This window comes from Periophthalmus magnuspinnatus, chromosome 20 (assembly GCF_009829125.3).
Source record: "Periophthalmus magnuspinnatus isolate fPerMag1 chromosome 20, fPerMag1.2.pri, whole genome shotgun sequence".
Classification (NCBI taxonomy): domain Eukaryota; kingdom Metazoa; phylum Chordata; class Actinopteri; order Gobiiformes; family Gobiidae; genus Periophthalmus; species Periophthalmus magnuspinnatus.
Window position 1 is genome coordinate 23694789 of NC_047145.1, and position 24804 is coordinate 23719592.

Below are 24804 nucleotides of genomic sequence, written 5' to 3' on the forward strand. Positions count from 1 at the left end.
TCAGTGCAATAAACACAACCACAATAAAAAAAACAAACAAACAAACAAAAAACAAACATGCTTTTATTTTAGGGGTGTTTTTTTTGCAAAAAAAAAAAAAAGTTACATACCATGACTTTAAATCAATAACACCCCAAAGTCTAAATGAGGTCTAAAGTGGGTCCTCGTGCAGGTGCACAGCTGTACCTATTAAAGTGGCCGTGTCCATTAGAGTCTGAGGCTCAAACACAGGATTTAATTTCACTGAAGAAAATAGTTTCAGTTCAGTTTGAGCCTCAATCTCAGAGACACAATCTCATCTGTACCTCCCCTCACACACACACACACACACACACACACATAAGAGAGAGCGAAACAATCTCATCTGTGCCTCCTTACACACACACACACACCCCCACACACACACCCTAAAACACACACGCATACACACACAAGAGAGAGCGAAACAATCTCATCTGTGCCTCCTCTCACGCACACACACCTTAAAACACATATGCACACACGCACACACACGCACAACACGGACGCGCACACTCACATAAGAGAGAGTGAAACAATCTCATCGGTGTCTCCCCTCACGCATGCACACATGCTAACACACACAACATGCAGACATGTAACACACACACATACACACATAACACACATGCCAACACACACATGCAGACTCACACCGACACAACACCTGAACATGCACACATACACTCCTTAACACACACACACACACACACACACACACACCCACACACACAGGAGAGACTATTTTCTCATCTGTGTTCTAAAGCCCCAGGGACACACAACCACAAAGACCTGCTTTAGTCCTGGTTCAGTCCAGATTTAGTCCTGGATTAGTCTTGGTTTAGTCCTGGTTTAGTCCTTGTTCAGTCCAGATTTAGTCCTGGTTTAGTCCTGGTTTAGTCCTGGTTTAGTCCTGATTTAGTCCTGGATTATTCTTGGTTTAGTCCTGGTTCAGTCCAGATTTAGTCCTGGTTTAGTCCTGGTTTAGTCCTGGATTAGTCTTGGTTTAGTCGCGGTTTAGTCCTGCTTTAGTCCTGCTTTAGTCCTGCTTTAGTCCTGCTTTAGTCTTGCTTTAGTCCTGCTTTAGTCCTGCTTTAGTCCTGCTTTCGCCTAAGTAGTTTTTGAGTTAGTCCTGGTTTAGCTTCAGTTTCACATCTACATAGGCTCATTTGTAATTTAAATTTAAAGACTCCTGAATTACACCTGGGTTAGATCTTGTTTGGAGGGCTGGGGATGGGGGGGATATATTCTATAATGGTGGGAGTAATGTGTTGGGGTGGTTTATGGGGGGCTCTGGAGATGCGTATTATAGCGACAGCAGACATGGGGGGGGGGGGGGGGGGGGTAGTGTATAATAGATTCTTATGGTGGGGGGGGGGGGGGGGGGGGTCTGGAGGTGCGTGTTAGTGACAGGAGACATGAGTCAGGAGCAGTGAGGCGTCTCCACACATTTAATACGACCACAGCAGACGGGAGTTTAATACGAGGAGAGAGAGGGGACATGGGGGGGTAACAGTAGGTTTATAATGGGAGAACAAATGGATTACATTGAGGAGTGAGGGACACGAGCCTTTGATGGGTGGGGGGGGGGGGGGTCTGATGTTGGGACCTTGCAGGAAGAAGAGGAGGAGGAGGAGGAGAAAAAAAGGAGGGGGGCTACAGCCAGGTGTAATCTGCAACACCATGTGCAGAGCTTTGTATCTTTGTAATGGGAGAAGAGTGAGATTACAAACAGGATTACAGACAGGTGAAGGGTGCAGTCATGTTTACAGTGGGGGTATAATGGAAGCCCAGAAGGGTTATGTGGAGATGGATCTGTGGGTGTTGTTTTTGGGTGGGGTCTTTGGGTGGGGCTCTTTGGGTAGGGTACATCATGTGACACAGAGTTGAAGCAGCTCCTAATGAATGAAGAGGATGGACAGTGAGAAAGAGAGAGGAGGAGAGGGCGGGGGAGGAGAAGAGGAGAGGAGAGAGGATGAGAGAGAGAGAGAGAGAGAGGATGGAGGAGATTAGGAGGGAGGGGGCAAGAGGAGCAGAAAAGGAGGGAGGAGGAGAGAGAAGGGAGAGTAGGAGCAGAAGAGGAGAGAGAGGAGGGAGAGTAGGAGTAGAAGCGGAGGGACAGAGAGGGGAGTAAAAGAGGATAGAGAGGTGGAGCTGCTCAGCTGTTGTGATCAGGACAGTTTTAGACAGTTGTCGTGAGTGAATGGGGATGTGTGAGTGGAAGGGGAAGGGGGCATGGGGTGTGTGTGTGGGGGTGTGTGTGGGTGGGGGTGTGTGTAGGGGTGTGTGTGGGGGTGTGTGTGTGTGTGTGCTGAGGGGTGGTGGGGGGTGGTGGGCAGCCACAGTCACAAACAGAGAAAATTACATCTGAATATTTATAGGACTCAGTTTAACCTCAACACAGAGACCCCCCGTCTACAGAGAATATACCAGGGACAGACCACTACGATACTACTTCTACTGCTACTACTACTGATACTACTGCTACTTCTACTGCTATTACTACTACTACTGCTACTATTACTCCTTCTACTACTACTACTGCTATTACTACTGCTATTGATGCAAAACAAACAGTTCTTCACCAGGACTGATCCAGGTCTAAACCAGGACTGAACCAGATCTAAGCCAAGACTGAACCAGGACTAACCCAGAACTACACCAGGTCTAAACTAGGTCAAAATCAGGTCGAAACAAGGGTTGTAACCAGGTCTAATCTAGGGTCTAAACCAGGTCTAAACCAGGTCTAATCTAGGGTCTAAACCAGGTCTAAACCAGGTCTAATCTAGGGTCTGCTCCAGGTCTGCTCCAGGTCTGCTCCAGGTGAGCTCCAGACTGTATAAAGTATTTGTTGGTGTCCTTGCAGAGTCCTGGACTAAACTCATTGATCTGAACATGTTTGTGCTGCAGATCGATCAATGTCTCGTCCTCCATCTTAGATCAGCTCAAACTTCTGCAAACACACAACTCAAATACAAGAATACACACAGCTCTGTACACACTCACACACACAGAGTTGTACATGCTCACACATTTATACACACACACACACACCCCCACCCCCACACACCCACCCCTACACACTCACACACACACACGCATCTATCTATGCACACACACACACACACACTCCTCTTTTAACCATATTATAACAGTTCTCCCTCATCATGATTCTAAAATCCTCTTCATGCACAGAAAGCTTTCAGTTTCGTATCACAGATGTTAATATCTGCAGACTGGACATGGGCTGGACACATTTAGTTTTGGTTTAGTGGTTTGTAGGTTCTGACCTGGCAGCTGCTTATGCCTCAATTATATTAGATGTATTTTTGGTGGTATGATTTGGTCCCCGTCTGGTCTCTAGTCTCTGGTCTGGTCTCTGGTCTGGTCTCTGGTCTGGTCTCTAGTCTCTGGTCTGGTCTCTGGTCTCTGGTCTCTAGTCTCTGGTCTGATCTCTGGTCTGGTCTCTGGTCTCTGGTCTCTGGTCTGGTCTCTGGACTGGTCTCTGGTCTGGTCTCTGGTCTGGTCTCTGGTCTCTGGTCTGGTCTCTGGTCTCTGGTCTCTGGTCTCTGGTCTCTGGTCTCTGGTCTCTGGTCTCTGGTCTCTGGTCTCTGGTCTCTGGTCTCTGGTCTCTGGTCTCTGGTCTGGTCTCTGGACTGGTCTCTGGTCTGGTCTGGTCTCTGGTCTGGTCTCTGGACTGGTCTCTGGTCTGGTCTCTGGTCTGGTCTCTGGTCTGGTCTCTGGTCTGGTCTCTGGTCTCTGGTCTCTGGTCTCTGGTCTCTGGTCTCTGGTCTCTGGTCTGGTCTCTAGTCTCTGGTCTGATCTCTGGTCTCTGGTCTCTGGTCTCTGGTCTCTGGTCTCTGGTCTCTGGTCTCTGGTCTCTGGTCTGGTCTCTGGTCTGGTCTCTGGTCTGGTCTCTGGTCTCTGGTTTGGTCTCTGGTCTCTGGTCTCGGTTCTGTTTTGGTTCTGTTTGGAGGTTTTGTTTTGGAGGTTCTGACCTGGCAGCTGCTTGTCGCCGGAGGCCGGAGCCGCTCGAACGTACGGCGTCGTGAGCTGAGTGACGATTATGGCCGCTACACCACAGAAAGAAAAGAGAGGAGGAGAGGAGAGAAGGAGAGAGGAGAAGGGGAGAAGAGGAGTACAAGAGGTAGATAGAGAAGCAGAGGAGGGAGGGAAGCACACGCACACGCAGAGAGACAGAAAATAGAAAAGAGGAGAGGGAAGAGAGGGAGGAGAGACACAAACAAAGAGAAAAGCAGAGGTTAGTAGAAAAGTGACTCTGCTCTGATCAAACCATCTGAGACTCTAACCAGAAACCCTTTGGTGGGAAGGTATCTGAGTGTAACAAATGCAGCCATCGCGTTACATAGAAAGTCACAGTTATAAATAATAAATATGTTTGTCCTAGTGGGACCAGAGCAGAGCCACGAGCCTGAAATTAAAGGGTTAATTACATAGGAATTATTAAAGGTCCTATATTACACAAAACTGTCTCGTGTGAGTTTAAGTCATGTTATAATGCTGTTACCTCCCCAAACACAGACCTGGAGCTGTGTTTTGTTTCATTCACACATGTTTGAGTAGCACTTTATTATTAGTCTCTCTACATCTCCAAAGCTCAAAATGCTCTGTTCCACCTTGTGATGTCATGGAGTGGTAGTTTTCAAGCTAACAGCTACCTTTTACATTTTCAGTAGAGATTGCAGGTTGTAGGGCTGAATTTATCCAAATGAATGTGTATGGAGTTCAAAAACACAGTGGAGCACTTCCTGTATCACCCCATGACATCACAAGGTGGAACAGAGTGTTTTCTGTTTGAGAGAAGAACTAAACCCTAAATCTGCAGGTTTGTGTGTTAAACATGTGAATGAAACAAAACACAACTCCAGGTCTGTTTGTGATGAGAAAACAACGTTAGACCTTGGATAAGAAAATAGCGTAATATGGGACCTTTAAGAAAGTACTGATACATACAGTGAGTACTATAGGCCCAGAGTACTGCAGTAAAAGTACTGGTACATGCAGTGAGTACTTCAGGCCCAGAGTACTGCAGTAACAGGAAGTAAACGCACTAGTACAGAAAAAGTAGTGTTATAGCAGTAGTACTCGACACAACTCTTTCTATGGGCCTGAAGTGGTACTGTACAGTAACTTTGTGTATTTAAATGACATCCTAGCATATAATTATGTTTAAATGTAAAAATTCTTTATGAACCAGTCTGAAAAATCTTTGGAAAGAGGAAAGATCTCTCCTTAAACATAGTCACTCACCTTTAGTGGCCACTCGCACACAGTCGATCTTTGTCTCCTGGAAAACAAAATACACATTACACAAAACATTTTTTAAAATACAGTATCAGTAAAAAGCCTGAGCTGAAATAAATAAATAGCAGAATGAAGCAAAAATTTGTCCTGGAAGTGACTTTTTCCTTCCTCTACAGCTCAGATTTTACTGTATAACATAAAAGTAGCAGAAATCTCCCCATTATTGCAACAAAAACACACATGGTAAATATTGAGCCCCAAAATATATCGTTCCAGCTCTCATATACTGGGCAGTGAGTCAATATAAAGTACTCATCGTGAGAGGCCAAGATCCTGGTCTGGAGTCTGGCTGGTCTTAAATGTCTCGTGTGTTTCTGTCAGATGTCATGTTTGCCTGAGAAATTCTGTCTCTATAAAACATCTTTTATTAAAAAGAGTTTGGAGTAAAAGCTTCTGTGGTTTTGTGGTTTTAGAGAAACACATTTCAGCTTTTATCTTAGAGAAAAAACACAAGTCCTCTTAAAGTCCTGCTGTAGTCCTGCTGTAGTCCTAACATAGTCTTCCTGTAGTCCTGTTGTAGCCCTGCTGTAGTCCTGATGTAGTCCTGTTATAGTCCTGATGTAGTCCTCTTGTAGTCCTGATGTAGTCCTGCTGTAGTTCTGCTGTAGTCTTCCTGTAGTCTTGCTGTAGTCCTCCTGTAGTCCTCCTATAGTTCTGCTGTAGTCCTGTTGTAGTCCTGATGTAGTCCTGTTGTAGTCCTGATGTAGTCCTCACTCCTCTGTTGGCAGTACTAATATTGGTAATATTTGTAGTATTTGTAGTATTCTTAGTACTTACCCCATTGGCAGTACTGACAGCCTGGTAGTAAATGCCGTAGCTCTTGTGTGGGAGCAGAGGGACGTTCCAGTATCCATTATACGTCCGATTATCTCCTAAAGTACAAATACTGCAGTCAGTGAAGTGCTAGTACTAATGGTACTACAATCCAGACTAAAGTAGTTCTGAACTAGGACTAAACCAGTACTAAACCAGGTCTGAACCAGGATTAAACCTGGACTAAACCAGGCTTGAAACTGAAACTAAACTAGTATTAAACCCTGGTCTAAACCCGGTTTAACCCCAGTCTAAGCCTGGTCTAAATCCAGTCTAAACCAGGTTTAAAACCGGTCTAAAACACCTCCTCTCCACCTCCTCACCGATGCAGAAGGGTGTGTTGTGGCTCAGTTCGGCCCGGTTCAGCTCAGCACTGAAGTAGTACTGAGAGTTGAGGGAGGAGGCATTACTGAAGTGGATGGGGATCGGGTAACAGCGCAGGATCTCTGCACTGCCTCTCCTCTGCCTGCGGGGGCGCTCCTCCTCCACCACCACCTGGTACTTACTGAGAGAGAGAGAGACACAGAGGAAGAAACAAGTGAACAAAAGAGTAAACACAGATTTAAACAAACGTGACAGAGACATATCACATGGTCACACTGCACATCAGCAGCAGTGTGGTGTTTGACTAAAAAAAGGGTATTTCACTTCTATGGGGTATTAACTGTAACACAACCTGTTTAGATCTACATACCATTTATTGTTTTGAAAATGCTATATTTGCCCAAAACATCGTATTAACATGTTTCATTTTTATTTTTGACGCTCTGAGTCTCCCCTCACTTTGCTCTCTGTACTAAATCTCTCCCCCTTCAGCGTGACACAACACAGTCATTGTGCATCCCGCTAATGAAACTGCTGCACATCACATCAGTTTGTTAAGTTGCTATGTACAGTTTTGAATCATTTTTTGTATATTTATGGAGAATTGTTGTGTGGCAGCATGGGTGACGTAGGCTTGTGGGCGGAGCCAGGTACAGATTCACACTGCTAACTATGGAGTGTTCAAGTAAGGCCCAGGAGAAATAGCTAAAATACTCATACACAAAATTATACCATGGTAGAAAGCTCCAAAAAATCTATTTTGCATAATACCCCCGCTTTAAGTGCCTATGGGGAGCTCTCCTGCACATGCTCAGTACTGTATCAGAATCAACAGTATTTGTGAAGTAAATTACCATATTTTCCGAACTATAAGTCACACTTTTTTCATAGTTTGTCCAGGGTTGTTACTTATAATCAGATTCGACTTATATGTGAAATTATTAAAATATATAATTTCACATCTTATTGTCACACTGACAACCTCGTGGGGGCGCTCTTGTACCAGTATGTACTACTCCTGTACCATTGAACATTTAAAACTTCAATATTACAATAATTTAAATCTGAGAAAGACTGAACAAAAATGCCTCTAAAACAAAATCATATTCTGCTGAGTCTGATAACAGACACACAGAACAGTTAGTTGGGATTTGTTCAGAAGTGACACCGAGGATGAAGAATTCAGTGGATTTAGTGATTTGGAGTGAGACCCAGAGTAAACTTGTTGCTTGTTTTTTCTGCTTTATTTATCTGATTAACTGTTAATATCTTACGTTAACAAACCAGACACGTGTTCAGTTCTGTCTTTGCTTCATGTGGCTGAATAAATATAAATGTGTTAGGTTAGCGTGCTGTACTGATATTCAGCCTGTTGTTCTATATTTTATTGTTATTTTTATAACTTGCCTTTAAAGATAAAATGTTTGTTCTTGGTCTCGGATTTTGTAAAATAAATTTCCTCAAAAAATGCGACTCCAGTGCAACGTATGTTTTTTTCTTACGTATAGTTTGGGAAAATATGTACTTAAAAATGTATATAAACCCTTTGTCATGACTATAATGACAACAGAAGTTCCTTAACTCCAGTAGAAGAGTTTCAGGTCATCTCTCATCACCGCAGCTTCCACAAATGAAATTGTTTTTGAGGTGAGAGATGCCGGAGAGGTTTAAAGCCCCAATCTGGAACTTTACAACACTTTCCATCTTTTATTGATCTAATACTTCTAACACACAAATATCTGCAGAGAGTCAAACTGATGTCGCAGATTGTGCAGTGACAAGGACAAAGCCAAACAAACAGAGGAAACCACGGCTGGTGTTTCCTGTCCGCACAGGAAACAGGAAGTGACCTCACACAGAATAATGCAGCAGCCTAACCTGACTCAGACCCAGACCTAGACCAGATCCAGACCAGGGACTGAATTGTGACTTCATTCATTTTCATTGATTTATTATTTGAGCAGATTAATGAACACATGTATCCAGTTCACTTAATGCACATTTCACATATTTTTCTTATTTAAGCTCGAAAAGGAGCTGGAAGAAGAAAAAAAACATCTAATGAAACAATCAGGGTATAAAGACAACAGGCAAATACAGACACATACAAGGACTGAACCAGGACTAGATCAGGGACTGAACCAGGACTGAACCAGGACTAGATCAGGAACTGAACCAGGTCTGAATCAGGACTGAACCAGGACTAAACCAGGACTGAACCAGCACAGTGTACTGTTTGTGAGCAGTGTATTGCAGCAGTGTCCACCACGGCGTCGCTAACAGCTCGTCTGATAAACTCTAAAACCATAAAAGTGTCTCAGATTTGGACTCACAGATGTTCCTCTGAGGAGATGCTTCAGGAACATTTTTATTTCACGTTTTATGTTTTTCTCTCAAACCACAACAGATGTGAGCCAGCAGCACCAAACAGGACCAGGTCTATAACAGGTCTAAACCAGGACTGTAACAAGACTAAAGCAGGACTAAAGGAGGACTGAAGGAGGACTAAAGGAGGACTGAAGGTGGACTGAAGGAGGACTAAAGGAGGACTAAAGGAGGACTAACGGAGGACTGAAGCAGGACTAAAGGAGGACTAAAGGAGGACTGAAGGAGGACTAAAGGAGGACTAAAGGAGGACTAAAGGAGGACTGAAGGAGGACTAAAGGAGGACTAAAGGAGGACTGAAGGAGGACTAAAGGAGGACTAAAGGAGGACTGAAGGAGGACTAAAGGAGGACTAAAGGAGGACTGAAGGAGGACTAAAGGAGGACTAAAGGAGGACTGAAGGAGGACTAAAGGAGGACTGAAGGAGGACTAAAGGAGGACTAAAGGAGGACTGAAGGAGGACTAAAGGAGGACTAAAGTAGGACTGAAGGAGGACTAAAGGAGGACTAAAGGAGGACTGAAGGAGGACTAAAGGAGGACTAAAGGAGGACTAAAGGAGGACTAAAGGAGGACTAAACCAGGTCCTCACTGTTGTGGTGTGTAACATATTTTGCATTTAAAATAAAGCCTTGTTAAATAAAGCCCCCCCATGCACTGGCGGCCATCTTTGTTTCTGGATTCAGTTTGTGTGTCGCCGTAAAACGTGAAGAGACGCTGAAAACAAAGAGCCGCGTCAGATCTGCGTTTGAGCGAGGGTGCCGCAAGCGTTTGGTATAAAGACGATTACATCTACACAAGAGGATTATGGCCTACAGAGAGGAGAAACAGGACTAAAACGGATCTAAAGCAGGACAGAACCAGGACAGAACCAGGTCTAAAACAGGACGAAAACAGGACTAAGATAGGACTGAACAAGGACTAAACCAGAAATGAAGCAGGACTAAAGTAAAACTAAAGCAGGACTAAAGCAGGACTACAGAGGTTTGTTCATATGTAAATGAGACACATGTTTGTATAGAGACAGATGTAGAGTAAATGTTGCGTGGCCTAGAGCTCAGATCTGAGAGAACAGGACACACAGCAAATTTAGACTCTTACACACAGTACTGCACTACACATTTACACTCATACACAGTACTGCACTACACATTTACACTCACACACAGTACTGCACTACACATTTACACTCACACACAGTACTGCACTACACATTTACACTCACACACAGTACTGCACTACACATTTACACTCACACACAGTACTGCACTACACATTTACACTCATACACAGTACTGCACTACACATTTACACTCATACACAGTACTGCACTACACATTTACTCTAACACACAGTACTGTACTACACATTTACACTCACACACAGCACTGTACTACACATTTACTCTCACACACAGCACTGTACTACACATTTACTCTCGTACATAGGACTGTACTACACATTTACTGTTCCATACATACACAGTACTGTACTTTGTGTGTACACTCTACAGCGTACAGGCTCCAAAAGGCTTTAATCTCATGTCTTATTCATCCTGTGGATAAGCCTCTGCAGCCACAGCTGCCCAGGGGCAGACTGACGCAAGAGTGCCTGATAATCCTCCAACCACCATCACCACTCATCCACACACTCTCACAGATGCACCCACACAGACAAATACCTTCTATTTTAATCCTGGTTTAATCCTGTTTTAGTCCTGGTTTAGTTTTGCTTTAGTCCTGTTTTAGTCCTGATTTAGTCCTAGTTTACCCCTGGTTTAGTCCTGGTTTAGTCCTGGTTTAGACCTGTTTTAGTCCTGTTTTAGTCCTGTTTTAGTCCTGGTTTAGTCCTGGTTTAGTTCTGTTTTACTCCTGTTTTAGTTCTGGTTTAGTCCTGGTTTAGTCCTGGTTTAGTCCTGGTTTAGACCTGTTTTAGTCCTGTTTTAGTCCTGTTTTAGTCCTGGTTTAGTCCTGGTTTAGTTCTGTTTTACTCCTGTTTTAGTTCTGGTTTAGTCCTGGTTTAGTTTTGATTTAGTCCTGGTTTAGTCCTGGTTTAGTCCTGTTTTAGCCCTGGTTTAGTCCTGGTTTAGTTCTGTTTAACTCCTGTTTTAGTTCTGGCTTAGTCCTGGTTTAGTCCTAGTTTAGTCCTGGTTTAGTTCTGCTTTAGTCCTGTTTTAGTCCTGTTTTAATCCTGTTTTAGTCCTGTTTTAGTCCTGCTTTAGTCCTGGTTTAGTTCTGCTTTAGTCCTGTTTTAGTCCTGTTTTAATCCTGTTTTAGTCCTGTTTAGTCCTGGTTCAGTCTCAGGTGTGATGTGTGACTAAATTGTTCATGTCTGAACCATGTCCCTGCGATTTAGACACAACACCAAAACATCTCCTCTCCCACGTACTCATCTCCTCATCTCCTCATCTCCTCGTCTCCTCGTCTCCTCGTCTCCTCGTCTCCCCTCGTCTCCTCTCCTGTCTCCTGCCCTCCTCTCCCATCTCCTCTCTCCTCCTCTCCTCCCCTCCTCCCCTCTCCACTCTCTTCCTCTCCTCTCTCCTGGTCTCCTCTTCTCCCGTCCTCTCCTCTTTCTTTGTCTCCTCTCTCCTCCTCTCCTCTGTCCTTGTGAATAATTGAAGTGCATGGATCCCATTCACTTTTTATGAGAAAAACGTTGAACATTAAAAGATGACAGCAGCACTTCTCTATGTCTCTATTTGTTTATTTCCAACCCAGTAAAAATACCGGTAGTACTAAGAGTATTCAAAGTATTTGTAGTATGTAAAGGACAGAGGCCACTCTGCTCTGGGCCGTAGCAGCTTCAGCAGCAGTAGTTGTATTTGTAGTATTTACTCATAGACTGCATATATTTCTTGCCATCACGTTCCATACAGGAAGTGAACATGGATGCGATTTGGCTCCATCGACTCTGGCTACAATTCACTTTTCACTGAAAAAACATTGCCCCCCTCTCTCTGTAACTGCTGCTGTCTGACTTGTCATTTTGGTCTTAAAATGTTCATACTAACCTGCTTTACATGATCCTGGGGTTTTTACTTTGCTATTTTGTCAGTGAATATGAAGATATGAACATTAATCACAGACAAATCAGGCGCCTTCTTTCCCTGAGGTTGCTCCCATTAGCGTTAGCAAAAGGTTTGATTAACAGCGTTTCTCAGCACCTGCTTCCAACTAAACCAGCAGAGGGGAAGGAAAGGGGCATTACCTTCAACATCCTCACTTCTGATTGGCTTTTTGGTTGCTATGATACTTGTGGTCGGAATTCTAGGTCCGCCCCTATAACCGCTCGCCCCTAGCCTGACGTCACACTCACTTAGTCCACTTCTATTACACACTCTATGTATTTACCTGACTGGGACCCCGCTGCTCTGAGCTGTAGAAATACCAAAGTAGCAGAAGCAGTAGTAGTAGCAGCAGCAGTATTCACAGTAGCAGTATTTGTTGTAGTAGTAGTATTTGCAGTAGTAGCAGTATTACCTGACTGGAGCCCCTCTGCTCTGGGCTGGTCTCAGCAGGACTGTGACTGTGGACTCGGTCTGGTTCAGAGGAGACTCCTGATCATACGCCGGCATCTGAGGAGCTGCACACATAACACAACCAATACATCAGGCATAAAAGACTGTGTGTCAGATGCCCTCCCTGTGTGTCAGGTGCCTGGGGTCTTATACTGTGTTTTTAAGATTTCAGTATTTCTCAGATGTGAATGCTCCTGAGTGAAGTGAGTGTAGTCCTGTTACACCTGGTTTAGTTCTGGTTTAGTCCTGGTTCAGACTCGGTTTAGTCCCATTTTAGACCCACTTTAGTCCCATTATAGTTGCGGTTTAGACCTGATTTAGTCCCAGTTTAATCCCAGTTTAGTCCCAGTTTAGTCCCAGTTTAGTCCCAGTTTAGTCCCGGTTTAGTCCTGGTTTAGTCCCGGTTTAGTCCCAGTTTAGTCCCAGTTTAGTCCCAGTTTAGTCCCAGTTTAGTCCCAGTTTAGTCCCGGTTTAGTCTCAGTTTAGCTCCGGTTTAGCTCCGGTTTAGTCCCTGTTTAATTCCGGTTTAGTCCCAGTTTAGTCCCGGTTTAGTCCCAGTTTAGTCCCGGTTTAGTCCCAGTTTAGCTCCGGTTTAGTCCCGGTTTAGTCCTGGTTTAGTCCTGGTTTAGTCTCAGTTTACTCCTGGTTTAGTCCCAGTTTAGTCCAAGTGTAGTCCCAATTTAGCTCTGGTGTAGTCCCAGTTTAATCCCGGTTTTGTCCCAGTTTAGCTTCGGTTTAGTCCCGGTTTAGTCCTGGTTTAGTCTCAGTTTAGTCCCAGTTTAGTCCTGGTGTAGTCCTGGTTTAGTCCCAGTTTAGTCCTGGTTTAGTCCAGGTTTAGTCTCAGTTTAGTCCTGGTTTAGTCCCAGTTTAGTCCCAGTTTAGTCCCAGTTTAGTCTTGGTTTAATCCCGGTTTAGTCCCGGTTTAGTGTTTAGTCCCAGTTTAGTCCTGGTTTAGTCCTGGTTTAGTCCCAGTTTAGTCCCAGTTTAGTCTTGGTTTAATCCTGGTTTAGTCCCGGTTTAGTGTTTAGTCCCAGTTTAGTCCCAGTTTAATCCTGGTTTACCTGAGATCCTGGTGGTGACCTGCGTTGTGGCCGGCGCTCCGAAGCCTTTTATTGTGGAGGCTCTTATTGTGAAGGAGTAGGTGGAGCCAGGAAACAGCCCCGTGAACAGGTGGCTTGTCTCATTGGCCGATTTGAACACACGCCCACTCTGATTGGTCAGATCAAACTCGGTGTCAAAGGAGCTCAGGGCCTTATATGAGATCTGCAATGACAGAAATGTGTCAGATGCCTTGTTATCCTTCTGTGTCTCTGTATGTCAGATGCCCTCCCATCTTCCTGTATCTCCAGGTGTTAAAGTAGAGGAGTGCATGATGGGAGTTGTATTGTACCTCATATTGCCGTATAATCCCGTACTTGTGCGTGGGCTCTCTCCAGCTCAGACTGATGTGCTGCTCATAGCTGCTGCCCACGATGGAGTCCAGAGGCACTGCTCCAGGGACTGAGAGGCAGAGAACAGGGGTCAAAGAGAGGTCGCACAGCAGTCAAAGAGAGGTCACACAGGTTAACTGACTGGTAAATGCACAAAGCTCAAAGCAGACATATTGTGTTTGTGTGCTCTATAGTTATAATCTATGACACTCGTGGATCATTATGTTATAATTTCCACATTTTAAAATCATAATATTAATCTAAAACGACTTAATAAAACAAACAAGTCTGCTGTCTTCTGCGTTAGAAAATTGCGGTGACCTATGGGAGTCGTCGTAAACGTCATAGTCATCAGAACAAAGAGCTGTCGGCCCCTCCTGTGGATAGCTGCACATCACACTAACGAGCGACAGATTTTTTTTCCATTTGTTCCAAAAGGACTATGTGACTCTGCTGAATCCTACATGTATCACCGATGAAGAAACTAAAATTGGAGAAGGAAGTAAATACAGAACAGTGGGCATGTATGTGGGACAATGAAAACAAGAGTGGATTGGTAATATTGGGTCTGGAAAATAAGCAATTAATGATGACTCAAATATTTGCAAATCACTCAAAATACAACTTCAGAGAGTCAAGGAAGAGGGGAAACAACTATAACAGGTTTAAAGCTCTGAAAAGTCAATTTTGCAGAACAGGTTTGGTTTAAACTTTAAGGACACATATTTTGATAAATGGACTGCATTCCAATTGAATTTAGCAGAATTTTGTGTTCTTAGTGCATTTTTTTTACATATTTTTAGTGTGTGATGTGTGTACCATCTTGATCCGTGTGTCCACCGATATGATACAAGTATCGGATATCGACGCCAATATTGAAATTTTTTAATGGATCCGATATCAGTTCAAAGAAATGGGTTAAATTTCCCATTTTAGTCAATAAATTGATTTAATTTACTGGACAATATTGGTGCAAAAACAACACAACAATAACAACGTGTTCTCAGTGTGTTCTTAGTATGTTTTTAGCGTGTTTTTAGCGGGTTTTATCCATACCGTCCTGGTCCGTGTGCACCCTCAGCTCTTCACTCTCCTTGCGTCCCTCGGGGTTGCTCAGGACTAGTTTTAGGCTGATGTTGGTGAACGGTGGAAGGTTACGGAGGGTGTACTGCGGCAGAGAGCTCAGCGAATCAGAGACCAGCTGCTCCCGCTCCTCCTCCTTCACTACCTCTCTGAGAAACAAGAGAAAAAACACGATAAAACAGATCCAAATCAGTGTTTCATCTGGTTATAGTTTGACATTACAACAGTTAAAGGTCCCATATTATGCTATTTTATGATCTATGTTCTAATGTTGTTTCCTCATCACAAACAGACCTGGAGTTGTGTTTTGTTTCTACTGTGTTTTTAAACTCCACACAACTTCACTAGAATCATTTAGAACACTTCAGGTGTGTTTTTGAGGAGCTAACAGCAGTAGAACATGACTTAAAGCTCACACGAGTCAATTTTGCATCATATAAGACCTTTAAATTATTTAGTCCTGCTGTTGTTCCAAATTAATGTAAACATGGGAACTAGGATTGAGGTGTTGTGGTTCGATTCTCCCAGATCCCAATAACACATCTGGTAAACTCTGTGTGTACTCTGAAACCTGTGGAAGGTAACAGTGCAGTCCGAATAGGAGCAGACCAGGAGAGGCGTTCAAGTGCACTGAGTAAGAAACAGACAGGCAAATATTAGACTTAGACGTGTTTGGACACTTACTCACTCACTTTGTTCAGCAGAGAAGCTAAACTATGGCCTCTCCACTGAGCACGTGTTTTGTTTTGATCCGCTACATTAAAGCGGAATTAAGTAACGTTCAGCAATAGAGCTCCCCCTGCAGTTCCTGCCAACAGACGCTTCAAAGACCCGAATATAGGTATTTAACATCACTGGGGCTTACAAATGTGTTTAAACAAGTAAAAATGTTCCTTAGTTTTGCTTTCAATGTCTGAAAATCAAATACTCACCCTAAATGTAAATGTAGCTTATCTTTGTGGTATAGCTGCACAGTTTTAATGCTTATGCTAACTTACGACACCCCTGAACGCCTCGTAGCCTCCTGTTCTATGACCTTTGACCTGCTATAGACTGGGCCCAGAGTCTCTGAGGTTTAGGGTACTCGGAGTTCTCTGTGACTGTAAATGTAGGGACAGGAGGGACGGCATCTGACACACAGGAATACAGGAGGAAAAGTCTCACCTGTGTGCGCCGCCTGTGGGCCTGTAGTGGTACTGCAGGGTCAGGTTGTAGGAGTGGCATCGTGTGACGTTGTACCCAAACTGCTCCCAGTGAATGGTGACCTCCTTGGACTGAACCTCGACCAAGCGTAGTCTCCGAGGGCCGTGCATCGGGTCTGAACCAAACACACAAAAATGAGACATAAGAACTTAAACTAGTACAGGAACGATTCAGAACATGACACAGGGAGGGCATCCGACACACACAGGGTTGACCTCTTGCTGACAGAGGGCAGGAGCAGCTGTCAGGGCAGTTGTTCGGGCCTTTGTTAAAACATGCAGTGTGTTTTGGAGCATGTGTTGAGGAGTGCGTGGTGGCATGTGTTAGAGTTATTCATGTCTCAGCTGTACAGACACACAGGAGACAGGGGACACGCAGGGACACAAGAGTCTCTGCTCTGTCTTTGGTCTCTGGTCTCCAGTCTATGGTCTCTGGTCTCTGGTCTGGTTGTAGTAGTGACATCCATTCCAGTATGCTTGAATGTTTAAAACTAAAATGGCCACCACATACTTAACCTCCAGTTTTTGTTATTCGCTGCACTGTTCATTTAAACATTACACAAACTTTACTCCAGGTCCAGTCCCAGCAGAGGGTCTTCCTTTGGCTGGTGGTGTCCAGATTGTACACCATATATATAAATGGGCATAGTTAGCCTACTAGCCAACACGTTTCAAACAGGAAGGACTCAGTCGCCCCTCTCTCTGTAACTGCTGCTGTCAGGCTCGCCATTTTGGTCTTAAAATGTTTGTATTAACCTGTTCTACATGATCCTGGGTTTTTATTGTATTATTTTGTCCTTAAATCAAGATATGGACATTAATTACACAACAGTCAGGTGCGTTCTTTCCAGAGGTCGCTCCTGCTAGCATTAGCAGCTGGTTGGATAGACAGCGTTGCTAAGCAGCTGCTTTCTGCTAAACCAGCGGTGCAGGAGGGACAGGGCATTACTTTCAACAACCTCGCCCCTTACTAGCTCTTTGGTTGCTATGATACTCATGGTCAGAATTCCAAATATTGAACTGGACCCAGATTAGCCACTATAAACACTAGCTATGGGTGACGTCACACTCCTTTAGTCCATGTCTTTACACAGTCTACGGTCCTGATCTAAGTGTGACATTTGTGTGTCAGTCTAGAGATATTGTCAGGCTTCCATAACTGCATAGATGTACCCCAAACCCTCTAATACCCCCACCCTCTAGTATCCCGCACCGTCTTATACCCCTACCGTCCTGTACCAGGACTAAAACAGGTCTGGAGCAGCTCTTACGGTGGCATTATTTAGTGATGAATAAATAATATTTCTGGAGGGAATAATGGCACTCAGGTTTGGGGGTCTAAAAGACCCTGTCCCCAATCCAGTCCTTAGTCCAGGTCTCCTGAGGTCCTAAGTCTGGTCTCTCTATCTCTGAGTGCAGTGGAGGGGGGGTCTTGGTGCTGGTCTGGTCTCTGGTCTGGTCTCTGGTCTGGTCTCTAGTCTGGTCTCTAGTCTGGTCTCTAGTCTGGTCTCTGGTCAATGGTCTCTGGTGTGGTCTCTGGTGTGGTCTCTGGTGTGGTCTCTGGTGTGGTCTCTGGTCTGGTCTCTGGTCTGGTCTCTGGTCTGGTCTTTGGTCTGGTTTCTGGTCTGGTCTCTGGTCTCTGGTCTGGTCTTTGGTCTGGTCTCTGGTCTGGTCTCTGGTCTCTGGTCTCTGGTCTCTGGTCTCTGGTCTGGTCTCTGGTCTCTGGTCTCTGGTCTCTGGTCTCTGGTCTCTGGTCTCTGGTCTGGTCTCTGGTCTGGTCTCTGGTCTGGTCTCTGGTCTGTGGTCTCTAGTCTGGTCTCTGGTCTGGTCTCTGGTCTGGTCTCTGGTCTGGTCTCTGGTCTGGTCTCTGGTCTGGTCTCTGGTCTGGTCTCTGGTCTGGTCTCTGGTCTGGTCTCTGGTCTGGTCTCTGGTCTGGTCTCTGGTCTCTGGTCTCTGGTCTGGTTGTAGTCTCAGTTTGTGACATCCATTAAAGTCATTCATTCCTTTTAAACCTGGACAGATGAATATTTCAGCGTCGTCTTTTTGCGCCTCAGATTTTTCGCTCTGTCGGAGAAAGACTTTTATTTCCATCTGTTTTAACGTTTGTTTCTATTTTTATTTACGGCACAAAACCATTAAACGCTTTTACTTGAATCACACGACACGGCGGACATTTTGTGACAACTCTACAGCACTTTAAACAACCTCCATTTCTGTGTCTGTACTTTCTATTCTGGTTCAATCCTGGTTTAGTCCTGATCTAGTCCTGGTCTAGTCCTGGTCTAGTCTTGGTCTAGTCCTGGTCTAGTCCTGGTTCAGTCCTGGTCTAGTCCAGGCTTAGTCCTGACCTAGTCCCAGTTTAGTCAAGGTTTAGTCCTGGTTCAGTTCTGATCTAGTCCTGATCTAGTCCAGTTTTAGTCCTGGTTTAGTCCTGGTTCAGTCCTGGTTTAGTCCTGGTTCAGTCCTGGTTCAGTCCTGGTTTAGTCTTGGTTCAGTCCTGGTTTAGTCCTGGTTTAGTCCTGGTTTAGTCCTGGTTTAGTCCTGGTTCAGTTCTGGTTTAGTCCTGGTTTAGTCCTGGTTCAGTCCTGGTTTAGTCCTGGTTTAATCCTGGTTCAGTCCTGGTTTAGTCCTGGTTCAGTCCTGGTTTACTCCTGTTTCAGTCCTGGTTTAGTCCTGGTTTAGTCCTGGTTTAGTCCTGGTTCAGTCCTAGTTTAGTCCTGGTTCAGTCCTGGTTTAGTCCTGGTTTAGTCCTGGTTCAGTCCTGGTTTAGTCCTGGTTTAGTCCTGGTTTAGTCCTGGTTTAATCCTGGTTCAGTCCTGATTTAGTCCTGGTTCAGTCCTGGTTTAGTCCTGGTTCAGTCCTGGTTTAGTCCTGGTTCTCCTGCAGCCTCTTCAGGGCAGCTGCAGACTCTCAGCGTGTGAATAAAAATGATTTTTATAGACTCTCATTTTATTTTTCCTGATTTCAACAGAGAAGAGATGACATGAGGACTGGGACTAGACCAGGACTAAATCAGGACTAAACTAAGACTAAACAAGACAGAACCATGACAAAATCATAGCTAAACCGGCATGAAACCAGGTCTAAATCATGTCTAAACGAGGTCTAAGTCTCTTGGTGGTCTCTCTGTGTTGCTTTTCTCAGAAACATGTTCAAACTCGTGGACCAATCAGTGACCTCACGACTCCAGAATCCAACCAATCAGACGAGCACGAGCCTGAGGACAAGTCCAGACCAGAGACCGGGACCAGGACTCATTCCACAGAGCCACTGTCACTGCACGCTCCTCTGTCTCTCCTCTGTCTTTGTCTCTCATCTGTCTCTTCCAGTCTGTCTCTCCCCCTCTGTCTCTCCTCCGTCTCTCCTTTGTCTCATCTCCTCTCCTCCCTTTGCTTTTTCCCCTCTTCCACTCTCCTCCTCTCCTCTCTCCCTCCTCCCTCCTCCTCTCTTCTCTCTCTCTGTGTGAGTGACAAGCATCCCTTGTTCATATTTCATGAGTTCACAGATGAATAAACGCAGCAGGTCTGATGTCGCCAGTCGAAATAAATAAATAAACAAAGATAAAAGTTTGTGTTTTTGTAGTCTGAATGTCTCTGTCAAAAGACCGCTCCAGAGACCAGACCAAGACCAACCAGAGACAAGAGACAAGAGACCAGAGACCAGAGACAAGAGACCAGAGACCAGAGACAAGAGACAAGAGACAAGAGACCAGAGACCAGAGACCAGAGACCAGAGACAAGAGACAAGAGACCAGAGACCAGAGACAAGAGACCAGAGACCAGAGACCAGAGACAAGAGACCAGAGACCAGAGACAAGAGACCAGACCAAGACCAACTAGAGACAAGAGACAAGAGACCAGAGACCAGAGACCAGAGACCAGAGACAAGAGACCAGAGACCAGAGACAAGAGACAAGAGACCAGAGACCAGAGACCAGAGACAAGAGACAAGAGACCAGAGACCAGAGACCAGAGACAAGAGACAAGAGACCAGAGACCAGAGACCAGAGACAAGAGACAAGAGACAAGAGACTAGAGACTAGAGACTAGAGACTAGAGACAAGAGACCAGACCAGAGACAAGAGAATAGAGACCAGACCAGAGACCAGAGACCAGAGACCAGAGACTAGAGACAAGAGACAAGAGACAAGAGACCAGAGACAAGAGACAAGATACAAGAGACCAGAGACCAGAGACAAGAGACAAGAGACAAGAGACTAGAGACTAGAGACTAGAGACAAGAGACAAGAGACAAGAGACAAGAGACAAGAGACCAGAGACCAGAGACCAGAGACCAGAGACAAGAGACAAGAGACAAGAGACCAGAGACCAGAGACCAGAGACCAGAGACCAGAGACCAGACCAAGAACAACCAAAGACCAGAGATCAGACCAGAGACTAGAGACAAGAGACAAGAGACCAGAGACCAGAGACCAGAGACCAGACCAAGACCAAGACCAACCAGAGACCAGACCAGAGATCAGAGACCAGAGACTAGAGACCAGACCAGAGACCAGAGACCAGAGACCAGACCAGAGACCAGAGACCAGACCGAGACCAGAGACAAGAGACAAGAGAACAGAGACCAGAGACCGGACACCAGGCCAGAGACCAGACCTAGACCACTGTTTTGATTGCTAAAATGGGGACTTTTCACATTAACTTCTGTCTCATGGGCCATTTTTGCTAAAGTGTTTTTTAATCTATTTACAATAAAATGAGACTTTCTGCAGGAGCACCGTGGAGAGGCAGGTGACCCCACACACGCTCACCTCACACTTCTGTTTGCATTAACGTCTCAGCGTGTTGCCAGATCAGAGACGGATAATGGCTGATTAGTTGCAAAAAAGTTGTGCTGATTAGACAAAGTTGCAGAGGAGACTGATATATTGATTATCACATGTGCTGTAGCTGTCGCGGTTTCCCCTGTGGTGACGTCACGTGCCTCAGCACCGTGGTGTGGCGTGTGCAGTATAGCACATAGGCCCATAATAGGCCCATAATAGGCCCACAATAACACATGCAACTGGGGTTGTACATGAAAAATAATGATCTTAAACAAAAGCCAGGCCTGAGTGACAGACACATGTGTGCACACGTTAGAAAAAGTAGAATTTAGTTTTAGAGATGAGTTATGAGGATATATGATTGTGTTAACTCTGTCCTGTGCTAAGATCCTGTGGGAGGAGCTTGTGGAAACATCACCATGGGCAGAGCACAAGTTCTTGAGGACAAACTCCTCGTGGTTTTAGCGCTGCCCGATGAGTGGATTTACAATCAAGTTTGCCACTCCTCCTGTAAGGGACGCATAAAGCTCTTATACCCACGATAAACCCCGTCTGCTCCAGACTCCAGCCCTGTGACTGAAGGAACGTGCTAGTGTTTAGCTTTAGCACCGACACAGCTTTTCTTAAAGGGGCGGAGGCACTTTGTCCTCTCTCACCACTGTCGTCCAATACAGTGTCTCCACAGCTTAGAGCGACACAAACTGAATTGGTTCATAGTGAAATAGTAAAATTAGTTAGGCCGTGTGCATGGAGCCTTCTTAAAATGTGAAATGTGGTTCCCAGTCACCTAGTGCGGTGGGACTGGTCATACCGTGTTTCTACAACAGCCCGAAATGTGCTGTAGAATCATCATATCATGAGCCGTATATTATTGTATCGTGAGTCGAATATTGAGTATTGTACCGTGAGACATTTATCATCCGAGGGCCACAAAAACTCACAGAAACCGCACCAGACCATCTGCCCCCTGTAGGCAGAGAAGAGCCACTGCAAGAGCAGTACATGGACCTCACACTCTGCCCCCTGTAGGACGGGAGCGGCACACACCACAGTGTGTTAAATATGTATGTGTTTATATGTCTGGAACAGCTCCTCTCTGTCAGGACTCTGCAGTACTTCACAATACCATGTTCTCTTCAAACCCAGTTCCTCTTAAATCAACCGAATTTGACTAGTTTATAACCTGAGATTAAATGAACCCTGGATCATTCCATATACAATGTATATTTTAGATGTGTTGTGGTGCATGTTTGTGTCTTCTATTGGAGCAGACACAGTTATGGAGCTTTAAGTGTTTGAGCACAGAGGACATACAGTCCCACAGGAGGGAGACTCTTTAGTTTTTATATAAACTCATAAAGTTATAATTGAAAATTAAAATTTAAACAGAAACACAACAGACAAATGCTGCACCTTCAATTATTCATCTATTTTCCCCAAGAAACTAAATATACTCAGAGAGATCCCACAACCTCCTTAACGAGAGGAGGAGAGGATAACCACTCTGCCACAGGGAGCACATGCACACTCCACTCGATAGATCAAGAGTGTAACCCACAACCTCCTCACTGAGAGGAGGCTAACCACTCTGCCACAGCGCTGAAGGTGACACAGGAGTTTGACTTTTCCATTTTCTCGGGTTAAACTCTGAGTCAGAGGATTAAGGACTCATGTATTTTTAATGGAACTCACAGCGTTTCATTTCAGAGGCACAAATATGACAAACATCCTCCTCTGCTCACAGCAAAGTAACCCAGATCTAAACCAGGACTAATCCAGGTCTAAACCAGGCCCAAACCAGGTCTAAACCAGGTCTAAACCAGGTCTAAACCAGGACGAAACCAGGCCCAAAACTAGATCTAAACCGGGTCTAAACCAGGAATAAACCAAGTCTAAACCAGGTCCAAACCAGATCTAAACCCGGTCTAAACCAGGTCTAAACCAGGAATAAACCAAGTCTAAACCAGGTCCAAACCAGGTCCAAACCAGGCCCAAAACCAGATCTAAACCGGGTCTAAACCAGGTTTAAATCAGGACTAAATGACGTCCAAACCAAGTCTAAACTGGATCTAAACCAGGGCTAAATGAAGACTAAACCAGGAGTAAACTAGGTCTAAACCAGGACTAAACCAGGTCTAAACCAGGTCTAAACTAGGACTAAACCAGGTCTAAATCAGGTCTAAACCAGGTCTCGACCAGGTCTTATTAGTCTCATGTTTTTCAGATTTATTTTAATGTTTTGCCTCAGAGCAACTCAGCAACGATTACATTCCATCAACAACACCTGCTCCCTCTGCTGCCTCCTAGACACTACCCCTAACTCCTAGCCTCTAGATCGTCATCTCCTCTCCTCCTTCCTTCTCTGCAGTCCTCTTTATTTCTGTCTCTACAACTGCTCCTCTTCACTCCTTCCTCTCTCCTCCTCCTCCTTGTTCCATTGCCTGCTTCCTTCCTCTTCTCCTCGTCTCCTTTCATCATTAGCTCCCTGCCACCTTGTCTCCTCCTCCTTCCTTTTTTCCTTCCTCATCTCCTCCTTGTTCCCTCTGTCCTTGTCCCCTCTGTCCTCGCATCCTGTCTCTTCTCTATTGTCTCATCTCTCCTCATCTCCTCATCTAATCCTTCCTCATCTCCTCCAGTCTTTGTCTCCTCATCAGCTCCTTGTTCCCTGGTGTCCTCTCCTCCTCTCCTTGTGTCCTCTCCCCTTCTTTCCTCCCTCCTCACCTCACTCCTCCTCTTCTCAGCAGCTCCTTGTTCCCTGATCTCCTTTCATCCTCTCCTCTCTCCTAGTCTCCTCTCCTCCCTGCTACTCTCCTCATCAGCTCCTTGTTCCCTAGTCTCCTCTCATCCTCTCCTTGTCTCCTCATCTCCTCTCCTCCCTCCTCCTCTCCTCATCTCCTCATCAGCTTCTTGTTCCCTGGTGTACTCTCCTCCTCTCTTGATCCCCTCTCCTCTCTCCTTGTCTCCTCTCTCGTAGTCTCCTCTCCCCATCCCCTCTCCTCTCTCCTTGTCTCCTCTCTCATAGTCTCCTCTCCTCCTCTCCTCATCCCCTCTCCTTGTCTCCTCTCCTCCCTCCTCCTCTCCTCATCTCCTCATCAGCTTCTTGTTCCCTGGTGTACTCTCCTCCTCTCTTGATCCCCTCTCCTCCCTCCTTGTCTCCTCTCTCGTAGTCTCCTCTCCTCCTCTCCTCATCCCCTCTCCTCTCTCCTTGTCTCCTCTCTCGTAGTCTCCTCTCCTCCTCTCCTCATCCCCTCTCCTCTCTCCTTGTCTCCTCTCTCGTAGTCTCCTCTCCTCATCCCCTCTCCTTTCTCCTTGTCTCCTCTCTCATAGTCTCCTCTCCTCACTCCTCCTCTCCTCATCTGCTCCTTGTTCCCTGGTCTCCTCTCCTCATCTCCTCGTCTCCTCGTCTCCTCGTCTCCTCTCCTCCCTCCTCGTCTTCTCGTCTCCTCATTAGCTCCTTGTTCCCGGTGGTAAAGTGCTTGATGCGTTCCATTATTTTGTAATTAGCCGAGCGCTAACGTCGCCAACGCTAATGACTGCAGCATTAACCCCCGACGGAGCTAACGCTAACAACAACAAATAATATACACAGGCAAGGAAGCAAGGAGGCAAGGAGGCAAAGAAGCAAGAAGAGAGGAGCGGAGGAGGCGAGGAAGGAGGAGACATGGAGAGAGAAGAGAGCAGAGAGGAGATGAGGAGAGAGCAGAAAGGAGCGAGGAGACGAGGACACAAGGAAACGAAGACAGAGCAGAGAGGAGACAGAGAGACGAGCAAAGAGGAAAGAGCAGAGACGAGAGTGCAGAGATGAGACAAGGAGAGAGAAGACAAGGAGACGAGGAGAGAGCAGAGAGGAGATGAGGAGAGAGAAAACAAGGAGACAAGGAGAGAGAAGACGAGGAGATGAGGAGAGAGCAGAGAGAAGACGAGG

At 45.4% G+C, this 24804-nt stretch overlaps 1 protein-coding gene across 2 annotated transcripts in view; it reads right to left on the minus strand.

Moving 5' to 3' along the window:
• Positions 1-24804, minus strand: part of LOC117388029 (receptor-type tyrosine-protein phosphatase mu-like) — a 107901-nt gene that overhangs the window by 33125 nt on the left and 49972 nt on the right. Inside the window, exons 10-18 of one of the 2 annotated variants that reach the window (XM_055230173.1) lie at positions 16056-16209; positions 14865-15040; positions 13769-13878; positions 13440-13641; positions 12341-12443; positions 6480-6661; positions 6121-6215; positions 5290-5326; positions 4017-4091 (exon numbers count right to left, since the gene is read on the minus strand). In XM_055230173.1, the coding sequence (XP_055086148.1) occupies positions 4017-4091; positions 5290-5326; positions 6121-6215; positions 6480-6661; positions 12341-12443; positions 13440-13641; positions 13769-13878; positions 14865-15040; positions 16056-16209 (1134 nt within the window). The remainder of the gene's footprint in view (positions 1-4016; positions 4092-5289; positions 5327-6120; positions 6216-6479; positions 6662-12340; positions 12444-13439; positions 13642-13768; positions 13879-14864; positions 15041-16055; positions 16210-24804) is intronic. The other variant, XM_055230174.1, reaches the window with a different exon arrangement.